This window comes from Ahaetulla prasina, chromosome 1 (genome assembly GCF_028640845.1).
Source record: "Ahaetulla prasina isolate Xishuangbanna chromosome 1, ASM2864084v1, whole genome shotgun sequence".
Classification (NCBI taxonomy): domain Eukaryota; kingdom Metazoa; phylum Chordata; class Lepidosauria; order Squamata; family Colubridae; genus Ahaetulla; species Ahaetulla prasina.
The window spans coordinates 361,680,441-361,707,129 of NC_080539.1; the positions used below are offsets into that span (position 1 = coordinate 361,680,441).

General features: G+C 42.1%; 1 protein-coding gene across 6 annotated transcripts in view; it reads right to left on the reverse strand.

The window, feature by feature from the left end:
* Positions 1 to 2,858: 2,858 nt before the first annotated feature.
* MFSD12 (major facilitator superfamily domain containing 12) overlaps positions 2,859 to 26,689 on the reverse strand; it is a 42,164-nt gene continuing 18,333 nt past the window's right edge. The window contains exons 2-11 of one of the 6 annotated variants that reach the window (XR_009152743.1): positions 18,232 to 18,442; positions 17,090 to 17,216; positions 16,429 to 16,626; positions 13,540 to 13,632; positions 11,064 to 11,156; positions 9,182 to 9,352; positions 7,249 to 7,343; positions 6,673 to 6,803; positions 4,622 to 4,975; positions 2,859 to 3,317 (exon numbers count right to left, since the gene is read on the reverse strand). Coding sequence is in view for 4 of the 6 variants with exons in the window: in XM_058163352.1 (XP_058019335.1) it covers positions 3,238 to 3,317; positions 6,673 to 6,803; positions 7,249 to 7,343; positions 9,182 to 9,352; positions 11,064 to 11,156; positions 13,540 to 13,632; positions 16,429 to 16,626; positions 17,090 to 17,216; positions 18,232 to 18,442 (1,199 nt within the window). In the remaining 2 variants the exon portion in view is untranslated. Of the gene's footprint in view, positions 3,318 to 4,621; positions 4,976 to 6,672; positions 6,804 to 7,248; positions 7,344 to 9,181; positions 9,353 to 11,063; positions 11,157 to 13,539; positions 13,633 to 16,428; positions 16,627 to 17,089; positions 17,217 to 18,231; positions 18,443 to 26,689 lie in introns of those variants that run through there. The other 5 variants (XM_058163354.1, XM_058163352.1, XM_058163355.1 and 2 more) reach the window with 5 other exon arrangements.

The following is a 26,689-nucleotide window of genomic DNA, read 5'->3' on the forward strand; positions in this document are numbered from 1 at the left end:
ACCCAACCTTATATTCCTTCCTTCTCTTTTTAATAATCTTGATCTTTAATCCTTTCAAATAATCATTTAGATGAGATGAGCGGTGTAGAAATTTGATAGAACGAATGTCGTAAAACCTGATTTCATTTTTAATTTGCCCCTTGGTTAACAAGTTTCCATTGTAAATCCAATATAGGAAAGTTGTCCACATCACTCTTTTGCTGTTATTTGTATATCCATTTAATTATTAAGGCATTAGTCATTTTCAGTTATACATCCAAGGTAGGATTTTGTCATACTATTCTTGTAGCCTGTCTTTTAAAATCCACTTTCAGATCCGTCTGTGTTGCTTTGTAAAACGTGTTCCTCTTCCATAACATCCTTTAAACACAGTCTATCATGGCAGACACTTTTAAAATTAATTAGAATAGAATAGAATAGAATTTTTATTGGCCAAGTGGACACACAAGGAATTTGTCTTGGTGCATATGCTCTCAGTGTACATAAAAGAAAAGATACGTTCATCAAGGTACAACATTTACAACACAATTGATGGTCAATATATCAATATAAATCATAAGGATTGCCAGCAACAAGTTATAGTCATAGTTATAGTCATATTTGGGTCCATTGTTCAAAAGCATCCTTCAATATGTTCAGTATCAAGGTGTTTTGCTTCATTTTATATTAATAAGTAAAAATTGAGTGCTTTTCTCCTTTAATTGCACTGGTTCCCTCTAGTGTCCAATCTTCAAAATTCCATCTTTTTTTTTTTTTTTTAAATTCAAAACAAAAGCATTTTCCCATAGGAAGAATTCTTATAAAAGAATCCCAAAATCTTATTTTAAATTCATCTGGACCGCTAGTCAATTTGTAACTTTTCAAAATCAAAACTCTGGTCACCCTTTTTCTGTTTATTCCAAAATAATGTTTTTTTAAAAAAAATATCCTTACACTTGTTATTTAAAACTTCTTTTGCTAAGGAGTAAAGAAATTCACCCGATGCTGGTGTTGGTCCACGGTTCCTAATAGCGGAGAAGCAGTTAACGAATCCTTTCGAAAGGGATTAGAAAAGGAAGTATGCAAACCCAGCATCCTTACAAAAGAGGTCAACTGTGGTTTGAGTGAAGATGGCTAAGTTGCTTCATGTTTCAGAGCTCTAAAACCACTGGGGAAGAAATCGCAAATTGAGCAAAGCCAAATGACAGAATAAAGAATGGACAAGTAGAGGACTTAAAAACTATAGCTGGAAGCTATAGATGGGACCACTTTAAAGCCAACAAAGAGTTGACAAATCACATTATTACTACCAACCTGCCTTCCATTGAGGACCTGTATACTGCATAGTCAAAAATATTTGTGAAAATATTTACAGACCCCTCCTGGACATAAACTGTTTCAACTCCTACCCTCAAAACGATGTTACAGAGCACTGCACACCAGAACAACTAGACACAAGAACAGTTTTTTCCCAAATGCCATCACTCTGCTAAACAAATGTCAAACTATTTACTAAATCTGCACTACTATTAATCTTCTTTGTTCCCATCACCCATCTCCTTTCTCTTATGAATGCATGACTGTAAATCTTGTTGCTTGTATCCTTAAGATTTATATTAATATTGTTTCCTGATTGCTTATTTGTACTGTGACTATCATTAAGTGTTGTACTTTATGATTCTTGATGAACGTATCTTTTATGTACACTGAGAGCATATGCACCAAGACAAATACTTTGTGTGTACAATCACATTTGGCCAATAAAAAATTCTATTCTATTCTAATTAGGAATGTGAGGCAATAGAAAAGAAAAAAAGAGCCACCACTTTGAGTCAGGCTTCCTCGTGCTTTTTCAAGAGGCAACTGGACTTTCTGGTTTTTCTTTGAAGACGTTTCACTTCTCATCCAAGAAGCTTCTTCAGCTCTGATTGAATGGTGGGGGAATGGAAGGATTTATACTCCTTGCAGACAGCTGGACATTTGCATTCTTTTATCCAAAGCGCTAAAGCATGGGTGTCAAACTCGTGGTGTCACACTGTTGTCACGTGACGTATCACAACTTTTCCCCCCTTTGCTGAAATGGGGGTGGGGGTGGCCAGCGAGTGACGCATCCGGCCTGCGGGCCACGAGTTTGACACCCCTGCTCTACAGAGATTTTATCTAACTCTCTAAAGACTGCAAATGACCAGCTGCCTGCAAGGAGTATAAATCCTTCCATTCCCCACCATCCAGTCAGAGCTAAAGAATGAGATGAGAAGTGAAAGGCCTTCAAAGAAAAACCAGAAAATCCAGTTGCCTCTTGAAAAAGCACAACCATGGGACAACCATGACCTGGATGACTGAGAATCTCCATAGAAGGATACCCATTATAAATAACCAAGGATCCTTGGCTTGTGCCTATCATCTTTTGATATGAGCAAGCCAACGTCTCAGTAAGGGAATTATAGTATTGGAAGGGCCTCAAAGATGATCTCGATCAGGCCTTTGCAATTTGAAGGAAAACGAATTAAGAAGCGGCTGCCCAGCTGTTACGATCATGACAACTTTCCATCAGAAGTTCTGCGTAACAGCTGGCTGCAGTGCAATAAATCAGACTCCAAACTGGACACTATTCACGTGTGTCCAGTTTTCGGATAAGAAGAGAAGAGTAGGAAAGGGGTGAGATATGCCAGTCTGTTAGTCCTTCGACGCCAGCAAATAAACCACAATACGTTTGTTATTGGTGAAGATGGCAGTAATAATCAAGATTCAGAATTCAGGGTTGTACCATTCTACCCTGACAAATCAGCCTTTTTGAGTCATCTACCTCCAAATCAGTATCTATCCATCCCACCCACCCTTGTATTTTACAGATCAATATTTAGCAAACAAGTAAAAACTTTATTAGAAGTCTCTCTTTTTTTAATCTTAAGATAGTTTAATTATTTCTTAAATAAAAAACCCTCACATTTATTTATTTATACTTTTTATATACAAATACGTAGAAAAAGGGAAGGGCAGGGTGCATTAGGTGGTGGAAGACATTGCTTCATTGCCAGTTCTTTACTAGCTGCGCAAGGGACCAACTGGGGGGAGGAAGTGGTCAGAGGAAAGGATCTTCCCATAAAGGGTCAAGGAAGATTTGTGCAAAATATGCTGGGATTGTCCATGTTGGGTCCGGAGAGCAAATAAGGGCAAATTCAAGCTAGATGAAACCGTTCTTTCGATTTCCATGCTGCTGCAACTCCATCCTGTCCTAGCTTTGCTCCTTCAGATGTCTCAGTTCACCACAGCCACTGATTCTCCTTCCTCAAGATACTGGGGGTCTCTTGGTTTCACCCCTGAAATCGAAACATTGTCTGCAGGAGAAAGGCAATTCATTAGCCAAAACTTTTCCACATGCCCTCCACCCTTTTAAAAAAAAATAAATAGTATAGGTAGTCCTCGACTTACGACCACAACTGAGCCCAAAATTTCTGTTGCTAAGTGAGCGAGTTAAGTGAATTTTGCTTCCATTTTACGACCTTTCCTGCCACAATTGTTAAGTGAATCATTGCAATTGTTAAGTTAGTCACACGGTTGTTAAGTGAATCTGGCTTCCCCATTGACTTTGCTTGTCAGAAAGTGATCACATGACCCTGGGACACTGCAACCATCATAAATATGAGTCAGCTGACAAGGGTCTGAACTTTGGCATGGCCATGGTGGCGCAGTGCTTAGAATGCAGTACTGCAGGCTAATTCTGCTGAATTGCCGGCTGCCAGCAGTTTGATTCTCACTGGCTCAAGGTTGACTCAGCCTTCCATCCTTCTGAGGTCAGTAAAATGAGGACCGAGATTGTTGGGGGCAAGATGCTGACATTGTAAACCGCTTAGAGAGGGCTGCTAAGCACTGTAAAGCAGTGTATAAGTCTAAGTGCTACTGCTATTGATCACATGACCATGGGGTTGCTGCAGTGGTTGTGTGAAAAAACTGTCATAACTCACTTTTTTCAGCGCTGTTGTAATTTCGAATGGTCACTAAATGAACTGTTGTAACTCGAGGACTATTTGTAAACTCTCACCTAATACATCCTTTGCTTTAATGGGTGTCTGCAGTTTAAATGCACAGCAGGACTTCTGGAATTATTTCCAAATACTTTACAACAGAGGTCTCTAAACCTTTCCCGGCTTTGCGGACCGGCGGGGTGGGGAGGGGAGGAGATGTTTCCGCACAAGGGGCAGGTGAGCACATGTGCACACGCAGCTCCATTTGCGCAAGCGGCGGGCACCACTCACACAAATGGAGCTGTGCTTGTGCGCTTGGCTGCCTACTCCATGTATAAGTGCAGCTCGTCTGTGCTCGCTTCCTGCTTCCGCGACCCAGTTCTGAACGGGTCACGGCCCCGTAGTGAGCCGCAGCCCGGGGTTGGGGACCCCTGCTTTACAAACAGGGACTGTAAAAGGCATCTGGATTTTTCATTTGTGTGTATGTGTGGACATTTAAATATGCAATAAGAGCAGGCTTCATAAGTTACATCAGGGATCATGTGACTGGGAGAAAGACCGGAGCAGTTGCAAACATTAGCTCAGCAGCTTTAAGAGCCGTGATGGCGGAGTGGTTAGAATGCAATACTGCAGGCTACTTCTGCTGACTGCCAGCAATTTGGCAGTTCAAATCTCACCTGGCTCAAGGTTGACTCAGCCTTCCATCTTTCCGAGGACGGTAAAATGAGGACCCAGATTGTTGGGGGCAAGAGGCTGACTCTGTAAACCACTTAGAGAGGGCTGTAAAAGCACCGTGATGCGGTATATAACTCTAAGTGCTATTGCTATTATGAGCCACTGCCCAACAGCATCTCCAGGCATGCCCTGAGGGAACTGGGAGGTATGTCTTTTCTTCTCCATGGACTTGGCCCATTTCCTTTTGCTAACTTCTCTCCCCATGCCGAATTTGATCTTATTCTGGTCACGATTGAGGGAGTCATCATCGGCTTGATGAACGAAGTCTCAACCATGTTTACAGGATTTCCTTCCAGCTGGATTGAGAATGAAAAGAAGTGAACAAGAAGCAGGAGAGAACCCACGTCCAATACCCATGTGGCATCTCCACATTGCCTCCCTGTAGTTCAAACCTTTCCAAGAAAGGTGAAAGTCATCAGCGAATGGGACAGATTGTCCTTGATTTACAACCATTCGTTTAGTGCAGCGGTCTGTAAACTTGGCTCTTTTAAGACTTGTGGATTTCAACTCCCAAAGTTTTCTGGGAGTTGAAGTCCACAAGTCTTAAAAGAGCCAAGTTTGCAGACCTCTGGTTTAGTGACTATTGTTAAGTTATAATGGCACCGAAAAAAAGTGACTTATGACCAGTCCTCGTACTTACCACCATTGCAGTATCCTCAAAGTTGCATTTACTTATGAGAGTTGCAGCATCCCCGGGTCACATGATTGCTGTTTGTGACATTCCCAGCTAGTTTCTGACAGGCAAAGTCAATAGAGTAAGCCAGATTCATTTAACGACTGCACAATTGACTTAATAACTGCAGAGATTTGTTTAACAACTGGCAAAATAGGACATAAAATCGGGTATAACTTCACTGCCTTACATAGCAATAGGAATTCTGGTCGCAACTGTGGTTGTCCCAAAGGTGCTTTTTTTCAAGAGGCAACTGGACTTTCTGGTTTTTCTTTGAAGACTTTCACTTCTCATCCAAGAAGCTCCTTCAGCTCTGACTGGATGGTGAGGAATGGAAGGATCCTTGCAGATAACTAGTCAGATAACTAGTCAGATAACCTTTCGCCGCGAACTTAAAACTTATTTATTTCTTATGGCTGGACTAGCCTGATTTTTTTTTTTATTGGATGGGTTTTTAAAATTTTGTGATTTTACGGGGGAGTACGTTTTTTAACATTTTGGGCATTTAAATTAGTTTTTTAAGGGATGTTTTTAATTATTGTGTGTATTTATATTTTATCTGCCTGTTCACCGCCCTGAGTCCTTCGGGAGAAGGGCGGTATACAAATTAAAATATTATTATTATTATTATTATTATTATTATTATTATTATTATTATTATTATTATTATTATTATTATTATTATTATTATTATTATTATTATTTAACTAGTCATTTGCGTACTTTTAGCGAGTCATTAAGATCACCTGGAGGTGTCATCGGGGTCACCAGAGTAGTGCAAATGGGTGTGGAGCCTTCTTGGAACTGTTGAAAGGACTGTGTTGTAGATTGGAGATAGATGGTGTGTTATATCTCCCCATCTGTTAAGAGAAGGCTGTTCAGTTTTGACACAGCTGGCCTCTTTGAGCCCACTTTCAAACCAGCGGTCCTCTCTGTCCAAAATGTGGATTTTGTTGTCTTCAAAAGAGTGGCCTGCGTCTTTTAAATGCAGGTGGACTGCTGAATCTAGTCCTGATGGGTTTGTTCTCCTGTGTTGTGCCATGCGCTTATGAAGTGGTTGTTTTGTTTCTCCACCATCCAGTCAGAGCTAAAGAAGCTTCTTGGATGAGAAGCAAAATGTCTTCAAAAAAACCCCAAAAAGTCCAGTTGCCTCTTGAAAAAGCACCTTTGGGACAACCGTGACCTGGATGACTGAAAATCTCCATAGACAATTGTGGTTGTAAGACAAGGGCTATCTGTAGTTACATCTGCACTTCTCTGCTTCCTTCTAATCTATCTTTCCCACCACCCTATTTTCCCATCACAGCAAATCCTACTTACGGAAACGGATGCTGATTGGCCAGATCATGATGCTGGCTAGGAATAGGGCAGCCACTATTGCTATGCCTCCAGTAACCGAGACCATTACCCAATGGTAGAAGGTCACGCAGCCGTTGCAACAGAGCTGAGTCCTGGATTTTGTGAAGGGTGGGGATGGAGACGGGAATAGAGAGGTAAAAAAATTCAACATGAAGATAAATATTAGGTGGTGTACACTGCTCTTACTTTATTCTTTAATGCATAAACTTAAATCATAATAGTTTGCAACCGCATTGGATAACCTAATGGGTACAGTCCAGCCAATTATGGTTTATTAAATAAACTATGATTAAGCAAATCGTGATTTAACACAAGATATAAAGTATGTAACGGGAAATATATGCTGAGTCCAGCATCATTCAAATGGGCTTAAAAAAACAACTATCCCACCTGGCCTATTCTGACAAGCAGAAGCACTTCTCCAAAAAGTACCCTCCCTTTTCTCTGCCCTGTGGGTCAGTGATGTGCCAAAGGGGCCTGCTCACCAACCTTTTTTCACCAACACCGCTGTCTCACTGTGGCCCACCCTTCACTTACGGGCATGGATGCAGGTCCTGGATAATCATCACCGACAATCCGTTGGCGACTTTATCAGTGAAGCTCATGGATCCATAGACGAATGCGCCACTGTGCTATCGGAGAAAAAGAGCCACAGATGCATCAGGACCACCTGAGTGGCTGCCAGGTCTCAACCTGGACAGAAAGCAAAACTTTGAAACAAAAAGAAGAGGCAAACCTCAAAATGGTTCTATAGTATAGTGCAGGGGTGTCAAACTCAACTTCACTGGAGGCCGCATTACGGTTGTGTTTGACCTCGGGGACCGGGGTGGGCGTGGCCAGAGTGGCCGTGGCCAGCATGATGTCATTTGTGTTGGGGGCACCTGTGTTGGTGTTGTGTCTGCGCCCCCTGAGCCGGGCCCCCTGCCAGAAAGTGACTTGGAAAGTGAGGGGGAAGGGCCATCAGGACTTACCTCGGGAGCACTGGCTTCCCTGGCTCAGGAGCCAGAGGAAGGCCAGGTGGAGGAGATAACGAGGCCTTCGTCCCCTGACTCTTCCCCCCTGACACGCCTCCAAACCCAGCTCATGGCAATCAGGCCTGGCTGGACCCTAGGTTTCATAGGCAGGAGAGGCGGGAACAACAGAAGCAGGGGTGGGGCAGGCCTAGGAAGTGCTGAGTCATGGAGCCACACCCCACAGGATATAAAAGCAGCGAGAGCTGCTATGCCTCTTTGTAGCAGACAAATCAACTGCTTAACTAAGAGCTGAAGTACTGTTTGTTGACTCATCGGCATCAAGGGAGACAACTGAGACACTTGGCAGACGCTTGCTAGTTTGCTGCCAGAGCTGATAGTGCCGGCTAATCAAGCCATCGCTCGGACTGAGGCGAGTGGGGACAGAACAGGTGGTCCAAGCACTCTGCCAGTGAAAATGGGCTCCCCGGCCTTGTTTTCAACGATGACGGCTTCCTGCAGTCCTCTGCCAGTGAAAATGGGAGCTCAGGGTTTCACTGACAAGAGGGCTGCAGAAGGCTGCCGTGGCTGAAAATGGGGCCTGGGACGGCCGCATATGGCCCTCCGAAGTCCCGTTTTTTCTGGCAGAGGCACTGTGGGTGGTCCTTCACCATTTCCAGGGTGGCCCCTTGGGACAGATCAGGACTTGGCCCACGGGTCTTGAGTTTGACACCCCTGGTATAGTACCATTCTGAGGCTTGTATTCTTTTTTTTTCTTTTATCTTTCTTTCCCCATAGCACTTGAGGAGGATCTTTGCCTACAGTAATGTCTCTCATTCTCAGCAGCTTTAAGACGTGTGGACTTCAACTCCCAGAATTCCTCAGTCAGCATTCCTCAGGGAATTCTGGGAGTTGAAGTCCACCTGAGGATGAGAAACACTGGTGTACAGGATGGCAATAAACCATTTTATTTCTAAGCTTCTCTGAAAGTGCCTTCTGTCTTTCATATTCCCCTTCCCATAAAAACAAATAAACGAGTGGCCTTATGTACTTCTAAAAATAAACAAAATGTTATATTACGACACCCTAAAGCTCGAAGTACACTTTGCCTTTTAGTCCCCATAGCGTTTTTTAGTCAGAGGTGGGGATTGTGCAAAAATGCTGCAAATGATATACTGCCCACGAGCCACATTTAATTCAAGATGGTGACCACAATGGTGGGATTCAAGTCCCGACTCCTTTTCACGTGCATAAAAAGGGGAGGGGCTTTGGTCATGTAATTATGGCTGCCATCTTGAATTTCTCACCACTCAGGATAACTTTGGCCACGTCTGCGGCATTGTTCCCTTGAAGGTATCTTTGGAGTACCAAATGAATCACTCTTGTTTATGATTCAGAAATCCCAAATTGCTTCTTTAAGAAATGTTTTTTCCCCCTGCTTTTTTAAGGATTAGCATTGATTTTTCACCCAGTTCCTAAAGCAGGACTGACTCCCATCTTTTACACAAGGTGCTTCGTACCGTGTGGGGCCCAATGAGATCAGCTGTCATGGAGAGGGATGTTACCAGGATGGTGGCCGACCCAGCCCCAAGCAGAACAGCAGCTCCATATACCTCTACGTTGAGTCGCTCAGCTATGGCCAACCAGGAGGCAAAGGCCAAGATAATCAGCAGTCCCAGGAAGTAGGTCAGCTAACATGGAAAAAGAAATTATTTTCACTTCTAAAACGTGGCTGCATTAATCACTACGACACAAAATATTCATTCAACACCTATGGAAGTTCTCAGTCATCCAGCTCAGGGGTCTCCAACCTTGACAACTTTAAGACTTGTGGACTTCAACTCCCAGAATTCCTCAGCCAGCTTTGCTGGGAGTTGAAGTCCACAAGTCTTAAAGTTGCCAAGTTTGGAGACCCCTGATCCAGCTCATGGTTGTCTCACAGGTGCTTTAAAAAAAGACAACAAAATCAAGAAAGAGCAGTTGCCCCCCTTTTTTAAAAAAACAACACCAAACACCTTTGGGTCTACTTATTCAATAGCATCCTCTAATTCAGTGTTTCTGAACCTTGACAATTGGAAGACGGGTGGACGAGTATGCTAGCTGGGGAATTCTGGAAATTGAAGTCCACATCTCTTAAATTTGCTGAGGTTGAGAAACAATGTTCTAATATCTAAGAATTTCTCCAGGTTTTCTATAGTCAAGCGTTTTGTCTTTCGGACAAAAGCCTACTTTTTGCAAAATGCCGGAAAGCATCATATTGAAAAAGGAGAACAACACAGTGCAAGCAAGAGCTAGAATGCAAAAAGGAAGCACCATTCTTTTTTAACAGCACCACAATGACTGCACTTGTAAATGAATATAGCTCAGAATAAAACTTCTGTAAGCTGTGTGGAATCATTGTAAGTGAGATGGTGGCCATATAAAATTTGTAAATAAAACAGACATGTACAATAGAGCATTTACAGTTGTCAAGGCATCTATTACAACTGAAAATGATGCTATGTTCTGCAAGGATTAAAGATAACCTTTTTCTAAAAAAGCTCAACATTCAGGAAAGCATATTATTCTTGCAAAAATAAAATCAAGGGGAGATTGACATCTCAAGATAATTTGGAAAACATGGTTTTACAAATCCTATTTTTACTGAGGGTAGAGTTGTTGCATAAAATTAGTAACATCGGAAAAGTTAGCTGATTTCTGAAGTCAGCTTTCAGCTGGTATCTAAACACCTGTGTGGAAGTGTAGAAGGACTGGCAGAATCTAGGGGAGGAGTTAAAAGAGGGATTAGCCTAGAATCCCTGCGTAGCCACAAAGGAACTAAGTCCAACAGCCCTTGAATTCCATGAACCCTTATCTAACTCCAAGCAGGTGCTAACCACTAGCTGCATAGATTCCTGTGCATAGACATTTTTTTTCTTTTAACAATACGTGTAATCCCTTGCATTGGGGTGGAGTCAGGGTGACTGAATAGAGCGTTTACTGACTGGATGCCCTTCCGGATGCCTATGTGGAGTTCACAGCGGATATTTTCTCTTTGCGCCCAGGGACAGAAATATCTGCTGCTACCTAGGATCAAACTCACAGCCTCCCGATTATGAGGCGAGAGCTCCATCTCTAGGCTACCACACGGCTCATTCCTATGCACAGACATGATTAGCAATAAATCAGTTTCATCAGACCTTCATGTATGGATCTGGTCCTTTGCACCTGACAGGAAGAGATCAGTTGGATTTCCTAGTGTTTTTTCCATAAATTTCAACTTGGATAATGCAATTTCTGCAGAGTTAGAGGTGCCTGAGTATGGAAGAACCTTCCTTGGAGTCAGTGAAGCGGTAATTGCAAGGAAAGCCAAATTTTCCTTTAGGGTTGCAAAAACTGAAAAAGAAGGCTAGGAGTACTCACATTTCTGCCAATCTGTTTGTTCACAGGTTTCATCAAAAAGGAGGAGAGAAAGCCACTAATATACATCACCAGGGGGATTGTGGCAATGTATTTCTGTAAAAAGGCAAGAGAAAATGGAGTAAAACCATTTCAGTTCTTCCCTCGGGGAAGAAGATAAGAAAACAAGCACAGGCTACTGTTGATTAAATCCTATCCCAACAGTCGTGGCTTTTGCAGAGGAGAAGGGCCTGGCAGATAGACACAGACCACAGGTAGTCCTCGACTTATGACCATAACTGAGCTCAGAATTAGGGTAGTAAGTGATAGCGATCCTTAAACAGGTCACATTGTGCCCAATTTTACAACCTTTTGGGTAGAGGTCGTTAAGCAAACACTGTGATCATTAAGCAAATGCAGTTGTTAAATGTTAGCCAGTGGACGGTGTTTTTTTTTTTGCCAGAAACTGGAAGTAAATGTCAGTTTCTGACAAAAAAATAAATAAATGCCAAAAATCACAATCACATGGCCACAGGACACTGCAAACAGTCTTAAATGTTGGCCAGTTGCCAAGCAACCAAAATGTGATCACATGACATGGGGATGTGATCAGTGGACTTTTGAAACCTGGTTGCAAGTAGCTCCAGGGAGGTTTGTTGGAAGGTCAAGCAGTTGCTAAGAAACCAGTTGTAAGACTACCTAGAACAGTGATGGCTAACCTTTTCCAGACTGCGTGTCCAAAGTACGCGCACGGCTGAATCCCCCAAATGCAATGCGTACACAGCCCCCACGCATGTGCGGCCCCCATGCATATGCGCTCACCTCCCCACATGCGTGGCAGAGACCTGATGACCTGCTGGCTGGTGGAAGGCATGCACGCATGCGCGGGTGAACTGGACTGGGCTGACCGCTTGCGTGACTACAGAGAGGGCGCTGCGTGTCACCTGTGGCATGTGTGCCATAGGTTCGCCATCACGGACCTATAATTATAATGTTCAGATAGACCTGGGACACTACAGGTTCAAATTTCTACTCAGCCACCAAAGCTTTAGAGCAAGGCTCTTCAACCTTGGCAACTTTAAGCCTGGCGGACTTCAACTCCTGGAATTCCCCAGCCAGCAAAGCTTTCCTGGAGTTGAAGTCCACCAGCCTTAAAAGTTGCCAAGGTTGGAGAGCCCTGCTTCAGAGCAATGTTTCTCAACCGTGGCAACTTAAAGTGTGGATTTGCTGGGGAATTCTGGGAACTGAAGTCCACATATCTTAAAGTTGCCAAGGTTGAAAACACTACTTTAGAAGATCATTTTTGGCCAGTTACAATGACCCTGTGAATTAGGATAAGCCTCAACTGAAGCTGGGAAAAAAGACAGTAGAGTTACATCTATATAAATCTGCAGCCATCTGTTGGCCTTCTAAATATTACTAATACTTTCTGCAAATTAAATTTAAGTTAAATGACACATGGCTTAAAAGTGTGGAAGAATGCTGAAATCTCTCAAAAGAGCATTTATATGGAAATGTTCAAAATCTCAAAGTGAGGCTTATAAAATCTCACCAAATTAATTACTATTTGTGGAGAGGGATCCCAGATTACTGGATGACACTGAATGAATGATGTCCAATACCCTCTCAAAATAGACCCTTGTATACAGTAATTTCTTAATGAGAATAGAATAGAATAGAATAGAATAGAATAGAATAGAATAGCATAGCATAGCAGAGTTGGAAGGGACCTTGGAGGTCTTCTAGTCCAACCCCCTGCTTAGGCAGGAAATCCTACACCGCTTCAAACAAATGGTTATCCAACATCTTCTTAAAAACTTCCAGTGTTGGAGCATTCACAACTTCTGCAGGCAAGTTGTTCCACTGATTAATTGTTCTCACTGTCAGGAAACTTCTCCTTAGTTCTAAGTTGCTTCTCTCCTTGATTAGTTTTCATCCATTGCTTCTTGTCCTCCTCCTTCAGGTGCTTTGGAGGACAGCTTGACTCCCTCTTCTTTGTGGCAGCCCCTGAGATATTGGAACGCTGCTATCATGTCTCCCCAGTCCTTCTTTTCATCAGACTAGACGTACCTAATTCCAGCAACCGTTCTTCATATATTTTTGGCTCCAGTCCCCTAATTATCTTTGTTCTTCTTCTTTGCACTCTTTTTAGAGTCTCAACATCGTTTTTTACATCGTGGCGACCAACACCGGATGCAGTATTCCAATTAGCATAACACTAGGGGAATCCCAAGTGTTAGCAGTTCTATTGTTTGAAATTCATTGGTTTGCATTATTCACTGTTTTGTTACTCAGCGCTTCTGAAATCATGGATGAGGTTTAAACTGACACTAAAAATTGTATGAATGCTGGGAGATCCAAGCTGCCCTCCCTCAAGAAGCACCTGAAGACTACTGACCACTTCACTTCTCCATCTCTGGAGAGCAGCAGATGACAGAGGTTGATCTAAATAACTAGACAATATAAACCAAATTTCTCCCTTCCCAAAGATCGTACTTACCTTTGGAAGCAATAGTGAATTGGTGAGGTACATTGCAATGTATGTCTGAGATAGGTTGACAATGAGACGGGTGGACATGTACAGCATCGCCACCTGGAGGCAGAAAGTGGTGTTACAGATTCACACACCTCAGTGCACTGATGATGTTACCTAATTTGGGTGATAAAATGTCTGCAAGAAAACAACCAAGCTCAGAGAGCACCAAGGACCTCTCAAGTAGTATCATAGAATCACAGAGCCAAATTTGAGAAACACTGCTGGCTGGGGAATTCTGGGAGTTGAAGCCCACACATCTCAAAGTTGCCAAGGTTGAGAAACGTTTTCTAGACCAGGGGTCTCCAACCTTGGCAACTTTAAGCCTGGAGGACTTCAACTCCCAGAATACCCCAGCCAGCAAAGTTGAAGTCCTCCAGGCTTAAAGTTGCCAAGGTTGGAGACCCCTGTTATAGACTATGTGTAGTTAAAGACCTTGGAGTTTTCATGTCAAATGATCTAAGTGCCAAAGCCCATTGTAACTACATAGCAAAAAAGGCTCTAAGAGTTGTAAACCTAATCTTGCGTAGCTTCTTTCCCAAAAACACTACACTACTAACCAGAGCATACAAAACATTTGCTAGATTCTAGAATACAGCTCGCCTGTTTGGAAACCTCACCACATCTCTGACATCAATACAATTGAACGAGTCCAGAAATATTTCACAAGAAGAGTTCTCCATTCCTCTGAAAACAATAAAATACCTTATCCCACCAGACTTGAAATCCTAGGCTTAGAAAACTTGGAACTCCGTCGCCTTCGACAAGACCTAAGTTTAACTCATAGAATTATCTATTGTAATGTCCTTCCTGTTAAAGACTACTTCAGCTTTAACTGCAATAATACAAGAGCAACCAACAGATTTAAACTTACTGTTAACCGCTTTAATCTAGATTGCAGAAAATATGACTTCTGTAACAGAACCATCAGTGCTTGGAATACTTTACCTGACTCTGTGGTCTCTTCCCATAATCCTAAAGGCTTTAACCAAAAACTTTCCACTATTGACCTCACCCCATTCCTAAGAGGACCATAAGGGGCGTGCATAAGCGCACAAATGTGCCTACCGTTCCTGTCCTATTGTTTTTCTTTTCTTCTTCCTATATATATATATATATATATAGATGCTTATACCTCCCAATATTTACTCATATATATGTTTATATACTATAAAATCTTTTTATATGATGTTGTGACAAAATAAATAAATAAATAAATAAATAAAATAGTTCACAGAGGCCATGATAAAGAACTGCTCTTTAGAATAGAATAGAATTTGGAAAAGAAAAGAAACAATGGCAAAAATTTGGACAGAGACAGAGAGGTAAAGGCAATGCAACTATTTCTCTGCTCGCATTGTTTCCATTCTGAGTTTAGAATTACATCTAATGTGTAAAGCTAACCAATTAAGGAAGATAGCATCTGAGGGATTCCAGATATGTCGTTCCCCTTCAAAACATGCAGACTCTCCTCTGGGCTATGTTGCCCTAGAGGGCAATTCCTGGAATTAAAACCTACACATCAAAAATGGATTGAGCCAAAAACAATTGTTTCAAATAAAAGAAACTTATTTGGAGGCCGGACTAGGGGTGAAATGCTCCTGGTTCGGATCAGGCGATCCGGTAGCAATGGTGGCGGGGAGTTCGGAGAACCGGTAGCAGAAATCCCTGGCCACCCCACCCATGCCCACCCAATTGCCTGGTCCCCACTTGCCCACGTGGCAGTGCTTCTTTCGGGCTCGCTTGCTTTTCCTGCCTTGCTTCGGCTGCTGCAATCAATTGCATCAGCTAGCAACTGAATCTGCTGCCTGCAATCCATCTCATCGGTGAGCAAGCTGTATGTGGCATTTTGTGTGTGTAAAGTGTGAAAGTTGGTTTTTGAGCTTTTTGTGGCTGTGTGAGATTCCTGCTTGTTGCAGGGGCCATTTTGGGTCAAGTGCAGCTGCTTTTGTGTGTGAGTGTTGTGCGTGTGCAAAGTATGAAAGTTGGTTTTTGGTACCTCTTATTGTTTTGTGTACTTTGTTTATTATTTTTATTATTTATTATTGGCCACGCCCACCGGGTCACCTGACCTCCAAGCCACCAATTAAGCCATGCCCACAGAATTGGTAGGGAAATTTTTTAGATTTCACCCCTGGGCTGAACCATTTCTGGTTTGGATGATATATTTCTGTTAAAACTGTTAAAATGCCAACCGAATGGCAGTGTTTGGAAAGGGGACAGAATGCTTTGATTTTTGACTTGGCATTTTATTTACATTTGGTCAAAAACATCAAGCTCATCTTTTCCAATATATGCCTGCCATCAATCCTCTATAGCGGTGGTCTCTATACTTGGCAACTTTAAGACTTGTGGACTTCAAGTCACAAAATTCCTTTAGCAAGCCATGCTGGCTGGGAAATTCTGGGAGTTAAAGCCCACAAGTCTTAAAATTGCCTTATACATTGTAAGCCGCCCTGAGTCTTCGGAGAAGGGCGGGGTATAAATGTAAACAAAAAAAAAAAAATTGTCAAATTTGGAGACCCCTGCTCTATATCATGGGCCAATACCTATACTGGCCAGAGATGACAGAGTGTATAGTGTAGTGTTTTTCAACTTCAAGATAGGTGGGCTTCAATTCCCAGAAATCCCCAACTATTCTGGGAGTTGAAGTCCATCCATCTTAAAAGTAGCTAAGGTTGAGAAACACCGGTACAATGAATTCCTCATATGTCATTGGGAGGGCACCACCAGGGAAGAATGCTTTAGGCCTTTTAAATATCTGCAGGACAAGCCTTCTCAAATTCCTTGATCCTGGAAAAAAGAATGAACTATAATGGTGAGAAAAGGTGTGATTTTTCTGCCTTCCAGACTCACCTGGTAGAAAGCAGGTTCCAGAAACCAGTGTTTCCAAAGCAGGACGGGTTGAATGGGCTGTTTTTGCTCTAGAGGTAATAGGAGACTATGTTCATCTGGATCAGGCAATCTGGAAACAGTCCGTGTATTTTCTTTGGTCCCAAGATGGAAGACAAGTGAAAAAATGGAACCACATCCTATCACAATCAGGGATAGGTTCTAGAGTGGGGAACAGAGGTGAAATAAAAGAGAAAGGTTAGGACTGCAAGACTAAATCTAGGAAGTGGGTCTTTTGTGAAGAGGAGGGGAAAAATAGAATAGAATAACAGAGTTGGAAGGGACCTTGGAGGTTGTCTAGTCCAACCCTTTGCTTAGGCAGGAAATCCTATACCACTTCAGACAAACGGTTATCCAACATCTTCTTTAAAACTTCCAGTGTTGGAGCATTCACAACTTCTGGAGGCAAGTTGTTCCGCTGATTAATTGTTCTTATTGTCAGGAAACTTCTCCTTAGTTCTAAGTTGCTTCCCTCCTTGATTAGTTTCCACCCATTGCTTCTTGCCCTGCCTTCAGGTGCTTTGAAAATGGAACTTGGCCATGATTTTCAAAGACTCAAGCAGTGAACCAGCAAACAATTGACAGAACAAAGAACCTCCTCTCCACCATCTTGCCAAACACCCACCCGAAAGATAGGAATGTCATCGCGCCCGAGGTGCTCGGTGAGTTTCTTTGTGGGGTCGATCTGGAAGTGCAGCAGGAACCATGCAACTCCATACACCGTGATGTTGGCCATGACAGTGAAGGCATACCTGAAAACAGGAAGATGACCAGGCAGAGTTTATTAAGCATAGATTACAGTGGAAAAAGACGATTGGTTCATATCAGTGCCCATCAAGTCCCAGGCACCACCCTGGAAATTCAGGTTCTTTTCTCTCTTTTCCCACCATCTGGGCATAGAAGCTTTGAGGGAAGATCCTCCAAGCGTCTAAGGGAGAAACTGCCAGTTGGGTAATTTGGCTTGCAAAAAATGTCATTTGCTGGGTTCCTGCTTTTACCCAGCCAGCTAGATTCACTCCATTCTGACTTTCTTTTTTCAGTTAAAAAGCTTAAAGGATTTAACTTATTTAGGACATTTCACATCAGCTTCTATAGTCCTCACGTAATGACTACTTGTTTAGCAACTGTCTGAAGTTTTGATGGCACTGAAAAACGTGATGTATGACCAGCCCTAGCACTTAAAACCATTGCAGTATCCTTGTGGTCACGTAATCGTGACCTGGGTGCTTAGCAACTGGCTTGCACTTGTGACACCTGTCGTGTCCTGCAGTCACTGGGTTGCCATTTGCGATCTTCCAAATCAGCATCTGACAAGGGAAGTCAATGGAGAAGCCAGAAGGAGGTTGCAAGTCAAGTTATTCAATTTTAAATTTAAATTTATTCATTAAAAGCTAATTAAATAACTCAGATGTTAATTTCAGTTTACCTAAATAAATAATTGGAATTGACTGACAGCTTGTTGCCTGAGCTGATGTCCTGGGCTGAGAGAAAGTGACTGGCCCAAAATCATGCAGATGACTTCATGCTTACAGCAGAAGTAGAACTAGAACTCACAGTGTCTTGGTTTCTAGCCTGGTGCCTTAACCACTAGACCAAACTGGTGTTCACACATACGCAATGCTCTTGGACGTTCTGCACTGTGCTCCCTAGTTGACAAGGAATTTCTTGGTGTGGATGTCAGTGGGATGGGCCACAACAAGCCAGACATGTTGGCCAAATGGTGTCAACAAGGTCTGAGAGGAGATCCAGTTTCCTATCAGATCTTACCTGAAAGCCGTGAGCTCCACCTTCTCATGGTCAGTAGTGACTAACTCTGGTATGAGTGAGAGGTGAGAGATTTGGGTGGCTGCCCAGCCAAACTGGAAGATGATAATAAATGGGATGTAGTAGATGAGTGCAGCCCACTCAGGTGTGTTCTCCGTGCAGCCGATGCATGGGCTGAAGATGAAGGGGAAGGAGAGCAGAACACAGATGGTCCCTGTGGAGAGAGATGGTCAAAGTACAAACTTGAGTCTATGGAGATTCTCAATCATCCAGGCCATGGTTGTCCCAAAGGTGCTTTTTCCAAAAGGCAATAGGACTTCCTTGGATTTTTTTCCTTTGAAAACATTTTACATCTCATCCAAGGAGCTTCTTCAGTTCTCCTAGAACTGCTCTTCAGTTAGAACTGAAGAAGCTTCTTAGATGAGAAGTGAAATGTTTTCAAAGAAAAAACCCAAGAAAGTCCAATTGCGTTTTAGGAAAAGCATCTTTGGACAAGCTTGAAAGAGGCAATCTGGGTGTCAGCTTTGGAAGCCATACTAGGCCGAAGGCTTCCACACGCTGCCACTTTCTCCGGTGTGGGAAAGTAGGAGAGGGGGGTGAGGGTACAAGGGGCTATTAGACATGACAACATTTTTCCTGCTGGTCAAGGTCAGGCTGGACTCACATCTGGAGGAGTGGCTGGAGTGATGCTTCAACATGGGACGGTTGAGGATTGGAACATGTGACCGGCAGAGGGGTCATGAGGGGGGGAGATTTTGGAGTTTGTATTACAGAGGGAGGAACCCGAATCCCCAGTTTCGGTTTTCATCCAACTGTGCCAGTTTATCTATGCTAGTAAAAGAACTTTGAAAGATGTTGGCTTTGGAGTCTTTTCTGCAGGAGGGGTTTTCTGGAATGCTGACACTAGGATTGTAATCAGATTAGAGAAACAACTAAGTTTTACTTCATCAAATCATAGCACGAGGCCTGCTTACTGGAGTAATAATGTTGCTGCTGTTGCTGTCTTCAACCAGATTTTTATAATAAGAAAAATATAAGAGGGGTGGGAAGCATGGAAGATTACAAATGGCGGACAGCAACATCACCTATATCTCACATATAACATTTCATTAATGAGGCTATTTAAAAGAAATATTAAGTCCTTTAAGGAGTCTCTTGTCCTGCTCAGCTGAACTTAAGCAAAGAAATGCAAAACCATTAAACTTTTATTATGATTACAAACATCTGCGATTAAGCACAGTGGTATGAAATTAAAGCGACCATAGTTCTGAAAAAACTACATCATAGATGCACCTGAAGTATTAACTGTTCCATTAATTTCTACACCTAACAATGGTTTGTACAGGAGAACTAAGAATAGAATAGAATAGAATAGAATTTTTATTGGCCAAGTGTGATTGGACACACAAGGAATTTGTCTTGGTGCATATGCTCTCAGTGTACATAAAAGAAAAGATACGTTCATCAAGGTACAACATTTACAACACAATTGATGATCAATATATCAATATAAATCATAAGGAGAGATACAGGGGAGCAAGTCTTCCAGGAAAAGCATAATAATCACAATGGAATTAGACTGAAGATGTAAAAAGGAGCATTTGAATAGAATCTTTGAATTCTAGAACTTCTAGTGTTTTTTGATTTTGGCAACTTTACAATGGCAACCAGGTGTGTGATTTCAGCCTTTCATTCAGTGTAGGAAATGAAAACCTCTGAGACAGCTGAGTATCCGATCTACAGTAGTGGCCAAAAATGTGGAAAGCTTTTGGGAAAAGTGTATTTTCTAAAACTAGCTAATAACACCACTTTTTTTTGGAGTAGTACCATAAAATTATATATCAATGGAAAGATAATTGAATCAAGAATGTAATGCAATAACTTTTATGAAAGATTTGCTATTAGAATAGCAGTTATAGTATAAAGAAGAAAAGTGAAACACATAGAAAAATGAGATATACAAAAATTATCATGTCAGTTAATACTTAGGTGGGTAATCTTTAGCATGAATTACAGCCTTACAACATCTTCCCAAGTCTTTAAGTTCTGCAGCTGTTATAATGTGAAGCCAAGATTGAATGATTACTTCTATTAACTGGGTTTTATTGCTGGGTTGCTTCTGACTAGCAAGTTTCTTTAGTCGGTTCCATAGATTTTTAATTGGGTTAAGGTCTGGGCTATTCCCAGGCCACTCCAGCAGTGGAATATGATTACCGTATTTTTCAGAGTATAAGATGCACTAGAGTATAAGACGCGCCTTAGTTTTTGGGGAGGAAAATAAGAAAAAAGCTGATTGACAGGTAGATTAGCCTCCAGGAATACCTCAATCAGCTGTTCCCAGAGGTGAATTTTAGCAACAGGTTCCTTGGTTGTGAGCTCTGTGCCTTGCTTTTTTGGGGTTTTTTTTTTCCTGCCTCTGAAACTTCTGAAGCTCTGTTTCAGAAAAAACATTTTTCTGCACCTGAAAGTCTCTGAAACAGCTTCAGAAAAAAAGACTCTGAAGCTCTGTTTTGGGCTTTTTTTCTGAAGCTCTGTTTGGGGTGCTTTTTTCTTTTCTGAAACTTAGTTTCTGATGTTTTTTTCAGCCTCTGAAACCTCCATTTGAGAAGCTGGGCGGGGCTACATTCGGCATATAAGACACACCCAGATTTTCACCCTCTTTTTTGAGGGGAAAAAAATACTCCGAAAAATATGGGCATCTTGAAACTCAAAAAAAAAAAAAGTGGTGTTACTAGCCATCAAAATTCAAAAATACACTTTTCCCAAAAAGTTTCCACTATTTTGGCCACTACTATATGCTCAAACACCTCCAATAAGGGGACCTATCACATAAATGATCTGTTTTTATTGTTTAAAATATCCCCCTAATATTTAATGGAATCCTCCTCTTTACAATTATCCATCATATGCTGCTCAACATTCTTTTCTCTAAACCACCGTTTCTCAACCTCAGCAACTTTAAGATGTATGGATTTCAACTCTCAGGATTCCAGAATTCTCCAGTGCTCTAACTCTGTAGTTTGAAGTCCACATATCTTAAAGTTGCTGAGGCTGAGAAACACTGTCCTAAACTTAAAAGAACACATTTTTTATTTCTTTTAACATTCATTCCTCAGTAAAGTCCGCAAACCACCCACTGTCTTTTTGCAGCTACAATGGAGCCAGTTTGGTGCAGTGGTTAAGATGCTAGCCTAGAAACCAGGAGATTGTGAGTTCTGGTCGCCTCCTAGCATGAAAGCCGGCTGGGTGATTTTGGGCCAATCACCAGGAGGCTGTGAGTTCTAGTTCCGCTTTAGGCATTAGAACAGGCTGGGTGAGCTTGGGCCAGTCACCCTTTCTCAGGTCAATTCAGCTCACAGGATATTGTGGGAAAAATAGGGGAAGAAAGGAGAATTAGGTATATTCGCTGTCTTGAATTACTTATAAAATAAGTGGGGATAAAAACTGAATATACATACACATTCACACTACCTACTTGTCTCTAAAATCACCCAACCATTCCTTATGTTTTTACTTATGGTTTAATGTTAAACCACCATGGGGATATTCTGTCCTTGCTCAATTCTGACCTATTTGCTGAACAGTCTATTTATTCTCCTGCAAGATTTGTTTTCTTTTCTATGGTTTCAAGTAGGGTTCTACCAATGTAATCTCAGGCATGCTTAACAAACTAATTCCCTGAAGTTTTTTGCACCCTTTCTTGCTAAATTTTCCTTTGCACAGGAGAACGCTCAGAGAATTTTTCTAATTGTCAAGCTCAGATTAAGTTTTCATGTGTACCTTCAAGTTACACAACCTGTTCCATGCTGTTTCTCCTGTTAAACCTGTTGCAGCTACAACCTTACTGTGGGGTTCAATGTTCTCATAGCACTTATGAATTGCTTCCCATCAGTTTTTCATTTTGATACTTATAATTATACCCAGGGGGAGGGCCTTCTCTGTGGGGGCACCAACCCTCTGGAACAAGCTACCACCAGGTATCCGCCAACTCCCTGATCTTCGGACCTTTCAACGCGAGATGAAAACATTTCTGTTTCATCATGCAGGACTGGCCTAATGGGGTTTTAATAATGGGTTTTATTGGTTTTAAGTCTTCAACCAACTCTAAATTTTCCTTTTAAACTGGTTTTAAAAATTGTACTAATTGTTTTTACTTTGGCTGTAAACCGCCCTGAGTCCTTTGGGAGAAGAGCGGTATAGAAATTGAAACAATAAATAAATAAATAAATACTGATAGCATGTGGAACATCATTCCACCTGAGATTAGACTAACCATAACCATGCTGGCCTTTCGTAAGGCCCTGAAAACTTGGTTTGTGTTCTCAGCTGTGTGATGAAGCCTGCCTCTTGTTCATGGTTGTTTTTATGATGGTCAGCTGCTGTGCATATTTTAATCTATTTTATTGGGAGTCACCTCTTATCTATTTTATTGGAAGTCACATATGTGAGATGAGTAGCCATTTAAATCTAATAAATCCGCTTAATTCCAGTTTTTATCCTTTGCAAATTTGATAATTATTCCCTCCATTTCTTCACCAAAATCACTAATTAAAGTATTAGTGATCGGCAGTAGAATAAGTTTTTTAATTGTATTTTAGTTTGTATTTATATGTATTTTTACTCGCCTGTGAACCGCCCTGAGTCCCTAGGGAGATAGGGCAGTATATAAATGTGATAAAATAAATAAATAAAATAAAATAAAATATTAAAGAGTAGAAAAACCAGGACAGATTCTTGAGACCCTCTGCTACATTCCTCACTCCAATCTGACATGGGGACAATCAGTTGGCTGTATTCATCCATCCATCCATCCATCCAACCATCCATCCATCCATATATACTGCTAAAACTCTCATGTCTGTAACCTTCACTAGGATGAAATGGTACATTTCAGGGTAACAATTTTTGAACCAATTTACCTCAAATGCACTAACTTACAAAATGTGTCCAAAATCTGGGACCCGTCACTCCTGTGGGATTGAAATTTGGCAAAACTGTAGCGGCTTCCACGCCAGCACACCTTCTGACTACACTTCCCAGAAATCTGTAGGTTGTGTAGCATAAAGAAATATGGGAGGGGGTGTATCTCTGCCCTGTTTCCTGCCTCCCTCTTGTCTCTGTGCCCAATCGGCTGGCAATAAAGCCTGACGGACGACAGGTGATTGGCTGCTTTGGAACCAACGCTGAAATCTGAAATCTCTAAACATTGGTGGGCAGTGAGAGAATGACCAGGGAGCAATTCGAGTACCAGCTGGCGAGGTAGAGCAGGCTCATGGGTGGGAGCTGATGGTCAATGAATGACCCTTTGGATCATACCAGGATTTGAGCAGGGATGCAACGTTTCCCCAGTTTGCAGCTTTCTTTGTTCCCCTCACCCTCCCAGTTGAGTGGCAAGCAGTTCCACAGGTCAGTCAAGGAGGAGAATGAATGATTTTCAATACTATCTGCCAGCCTCTAAAAATCAACATCAATGGGGAAGCTGAGAGTAAATCTTAAGTTGCTTCCACTGTTTTCTTTTTTGCCTGCCTGTGGTCATTTCATTTCTGTTTAGGTAAGGAAATATTTCTGAAAGGATGAGCCAATAGGTCACAGGCTGTCTAGTCCAGGGGTCTGCAAACTTGGCTCTTTTAAGACTTGTGGACTTCACAAGTCTTAAAAGAGCCAAGTTTACAGACCCCTGGTCTAGTCTAATACATTACTAAATTTCTTGTGTTTGTCAGCTTGTAGCCTTCCATTGGGTGAAATGGTGCATCATAAGGCATTCCTCTTTGAGGGAGATGGGCAGTTCAGAAATATGAAAAATAAATATAAAGAAAAAAATAATAATAATTCTTGAACCAAGGTACCCCAAATGGGCCAACTTATAAAATGCATCCCAAATGTTGAAATTCGGCTGCTTCAGTGCTGCCACAGCCCAACTTGATCACATGATCGTCATTTCCAAATTCCCAAAGGTGCTTTTTAAAAAGTCAATTGGACTTTGCTTTTTCCTTGAAAACGTTTCACTTCTCATCCAAGAAGTTTCTTTAGTTCTTGGACGAGAAGTGAAACGTCTTCAAAGAAAAAAGACCAAGCCCAGTTGCCTTTTTAAAAAGCACCTTTGGGACAACCATGACCTGGATCGGGGTCTCCAACCCTGGCAACTTTAAGACTTGTGGACTTCAACTCCCAGAATGTGGAATTCTGGGAATTGAAGTCCACAAGTCTTAAAGTTGCCAAAGTTGGAGACCCCTGACCTGGATGACTGAGAATCTCCATAGACATTTCCAGCACTCCCTTCCGCCTTCCGACAAGGAAAGTCAATGGGAAAGCCAGTGGGAAGTTGCAAGTTCAGGGCCAGGTCAAAGGCTGCTGCCTGGTGGGGGAAAAGACCTGGAGAGGAGACACTTACCTGAGCAACTTGCAACCTTCCCTGCCAGCTTCTTCACTGGCTTTCAAGGGAAGCCAGGAGGGAAAAAACTGCAAATGATGACCACATGATGGTGGTGGGGCACTGCAACTGGTTGTAAATGCAAATCGGTCACCAAGTACACATGCAATCACATGACTGTGTGGGAGTGCTGACATGGCTGAAACTCTGAGGACAGGTTGTAACCATGACCAAAATTCTGGTCATTGCACCATTGCAATCATGTGATTGGGATTGTTGACGCTCCGGGTAAGCTACCCACAAGCAAAAGCCAATTCAAAAGTTGACAGGAAGTTGGAACTCATTCTTATTGCTTTTGGGCTGCATGGGTGACTTTTCTCTTGATCTCTTTAGGTAAATAAATACCTCTGAAACTATGACCCAATGAGTCAAGGTTTGTTTACTTAAAATATATTAGCCATCAGCAACAAGGAACATTCTTCCAATAGAATACCAACATACTTGATTTAATCTAGCCCAATCTGTTCCCATTTCAATGTATTAAAGGTAAAGGTTCCCCTCGCACATACGTGCTAGTTATTCCTGACTCTAGGGGGTGGTGCTCATCTCTGTTTCAAAGCCGAAGAGCCAGCGCTGTCCAAAGACGTCTCCGTGGTCATGCGGCCGGCATGACTCAACGCCAAAGGCGCACGGAACGCTGTTACCTTCCCACCAAAGGTGGTCCCTATTTTTTTCTACTTGCATTTTTACGTGCTTTCCAAACTGCTAGGTTGGCAGAAGCTGGGACAAGTAACGGGAGCTCACCCTGTTACACAGCAGCACTAGGGATTCGAACTGCTGAGCTGCTGACCTTTCGATCGACAAGCTCAACGTCCTAGCCCCTGAGCCACCACGTCCCTCTTTCAATGTATTACATATACTGTATTAGACAGTGTACTGCTGCTTCCTGTTTAATCTTAATACACAAAAAGCAGTTTTTTCTAACCTGGATTGCTTCAGCATCTTGGGACTCCAAGCAGGGTCTTGGAGTTGGATACTGGAAGCTGCGATCCCAATGTTTGAAGGGCACCAAATAAGAGAACGCTAACGCAGGCTGAGATGGTACGGTGGTTTGACAAAATGGACTGGGATCTGGAACACCCAGTTCAAACCCCCACTCAGTTACAGTTCTCATTAGTGACTTGGGACCAGTCACTTTGTCAGGGCAACCTACCTCACAGGGTTGTTGTTGGGGACATACGATAGTACAGATAGTCCTCACCTTATGACTGTAATTGAGCCTAACATTTTTGTTGCTAAATTAAATTGTAAATTTGTTTACAATTTGCCCCATTGTAAAATGGGGCAAAACAGTTGTTGAGTTTTGCCCCATTTTACGACCTTTCTTGCCACAGTTGTTAAGTGCATCACAGCAGTTATTAAGTTAGTAATGTGTTGTTAAGTGGATCTGGCTTCCACACTGACTTCGCTTGCCAGAAGGTCACAAAAGGTGATCACATGACCCTAGGACACTACAACCATCATAAATATATGCCAGTTGCCAAGTGTCTGAATTTTGATCATGGGACCATGGGGATGCTGCAACGGTCGTAAAATTTGAAAAAAAACAGTCGTAAGTCACTTTCTTCATTGCTGTAATTGCAAACAGTCACTAAATGAACTGTTGTAAATCGAGGACTAACTATAGTCGCCTTGCCTGTCTGGCAGAAAAACAGAATATAAATTGCAGTGGAGAGCCAATAATAGAAACTGGTTGTCTAGCACAATTAGATCCCATGTAAGCTTAGCATCCCTGATCTCATTTATTCAACTCTCATAATCTGAATAAATTCACAACTCACAAATAGATCCTTTTAATTTGCAAGATCCCAGCAGTGCCATTGGGCCTCACCACTTCTGCATTTGCCTCTGCAGGCAAACTCAGGCTGCCTGGTGACCCAGCCACAGCCGGAAAAAATGGCAGCTTCCCCCTTGAGACAGATATCAAGTTCAACTTCCTCAAAAGTCAGCAGGCCCTGCAGTTTCAGACTGTCATCTGATCAGGAGGACTAAAAAAAGCTCACCCCAAACATCTGTTTAGCCATCTTCTTC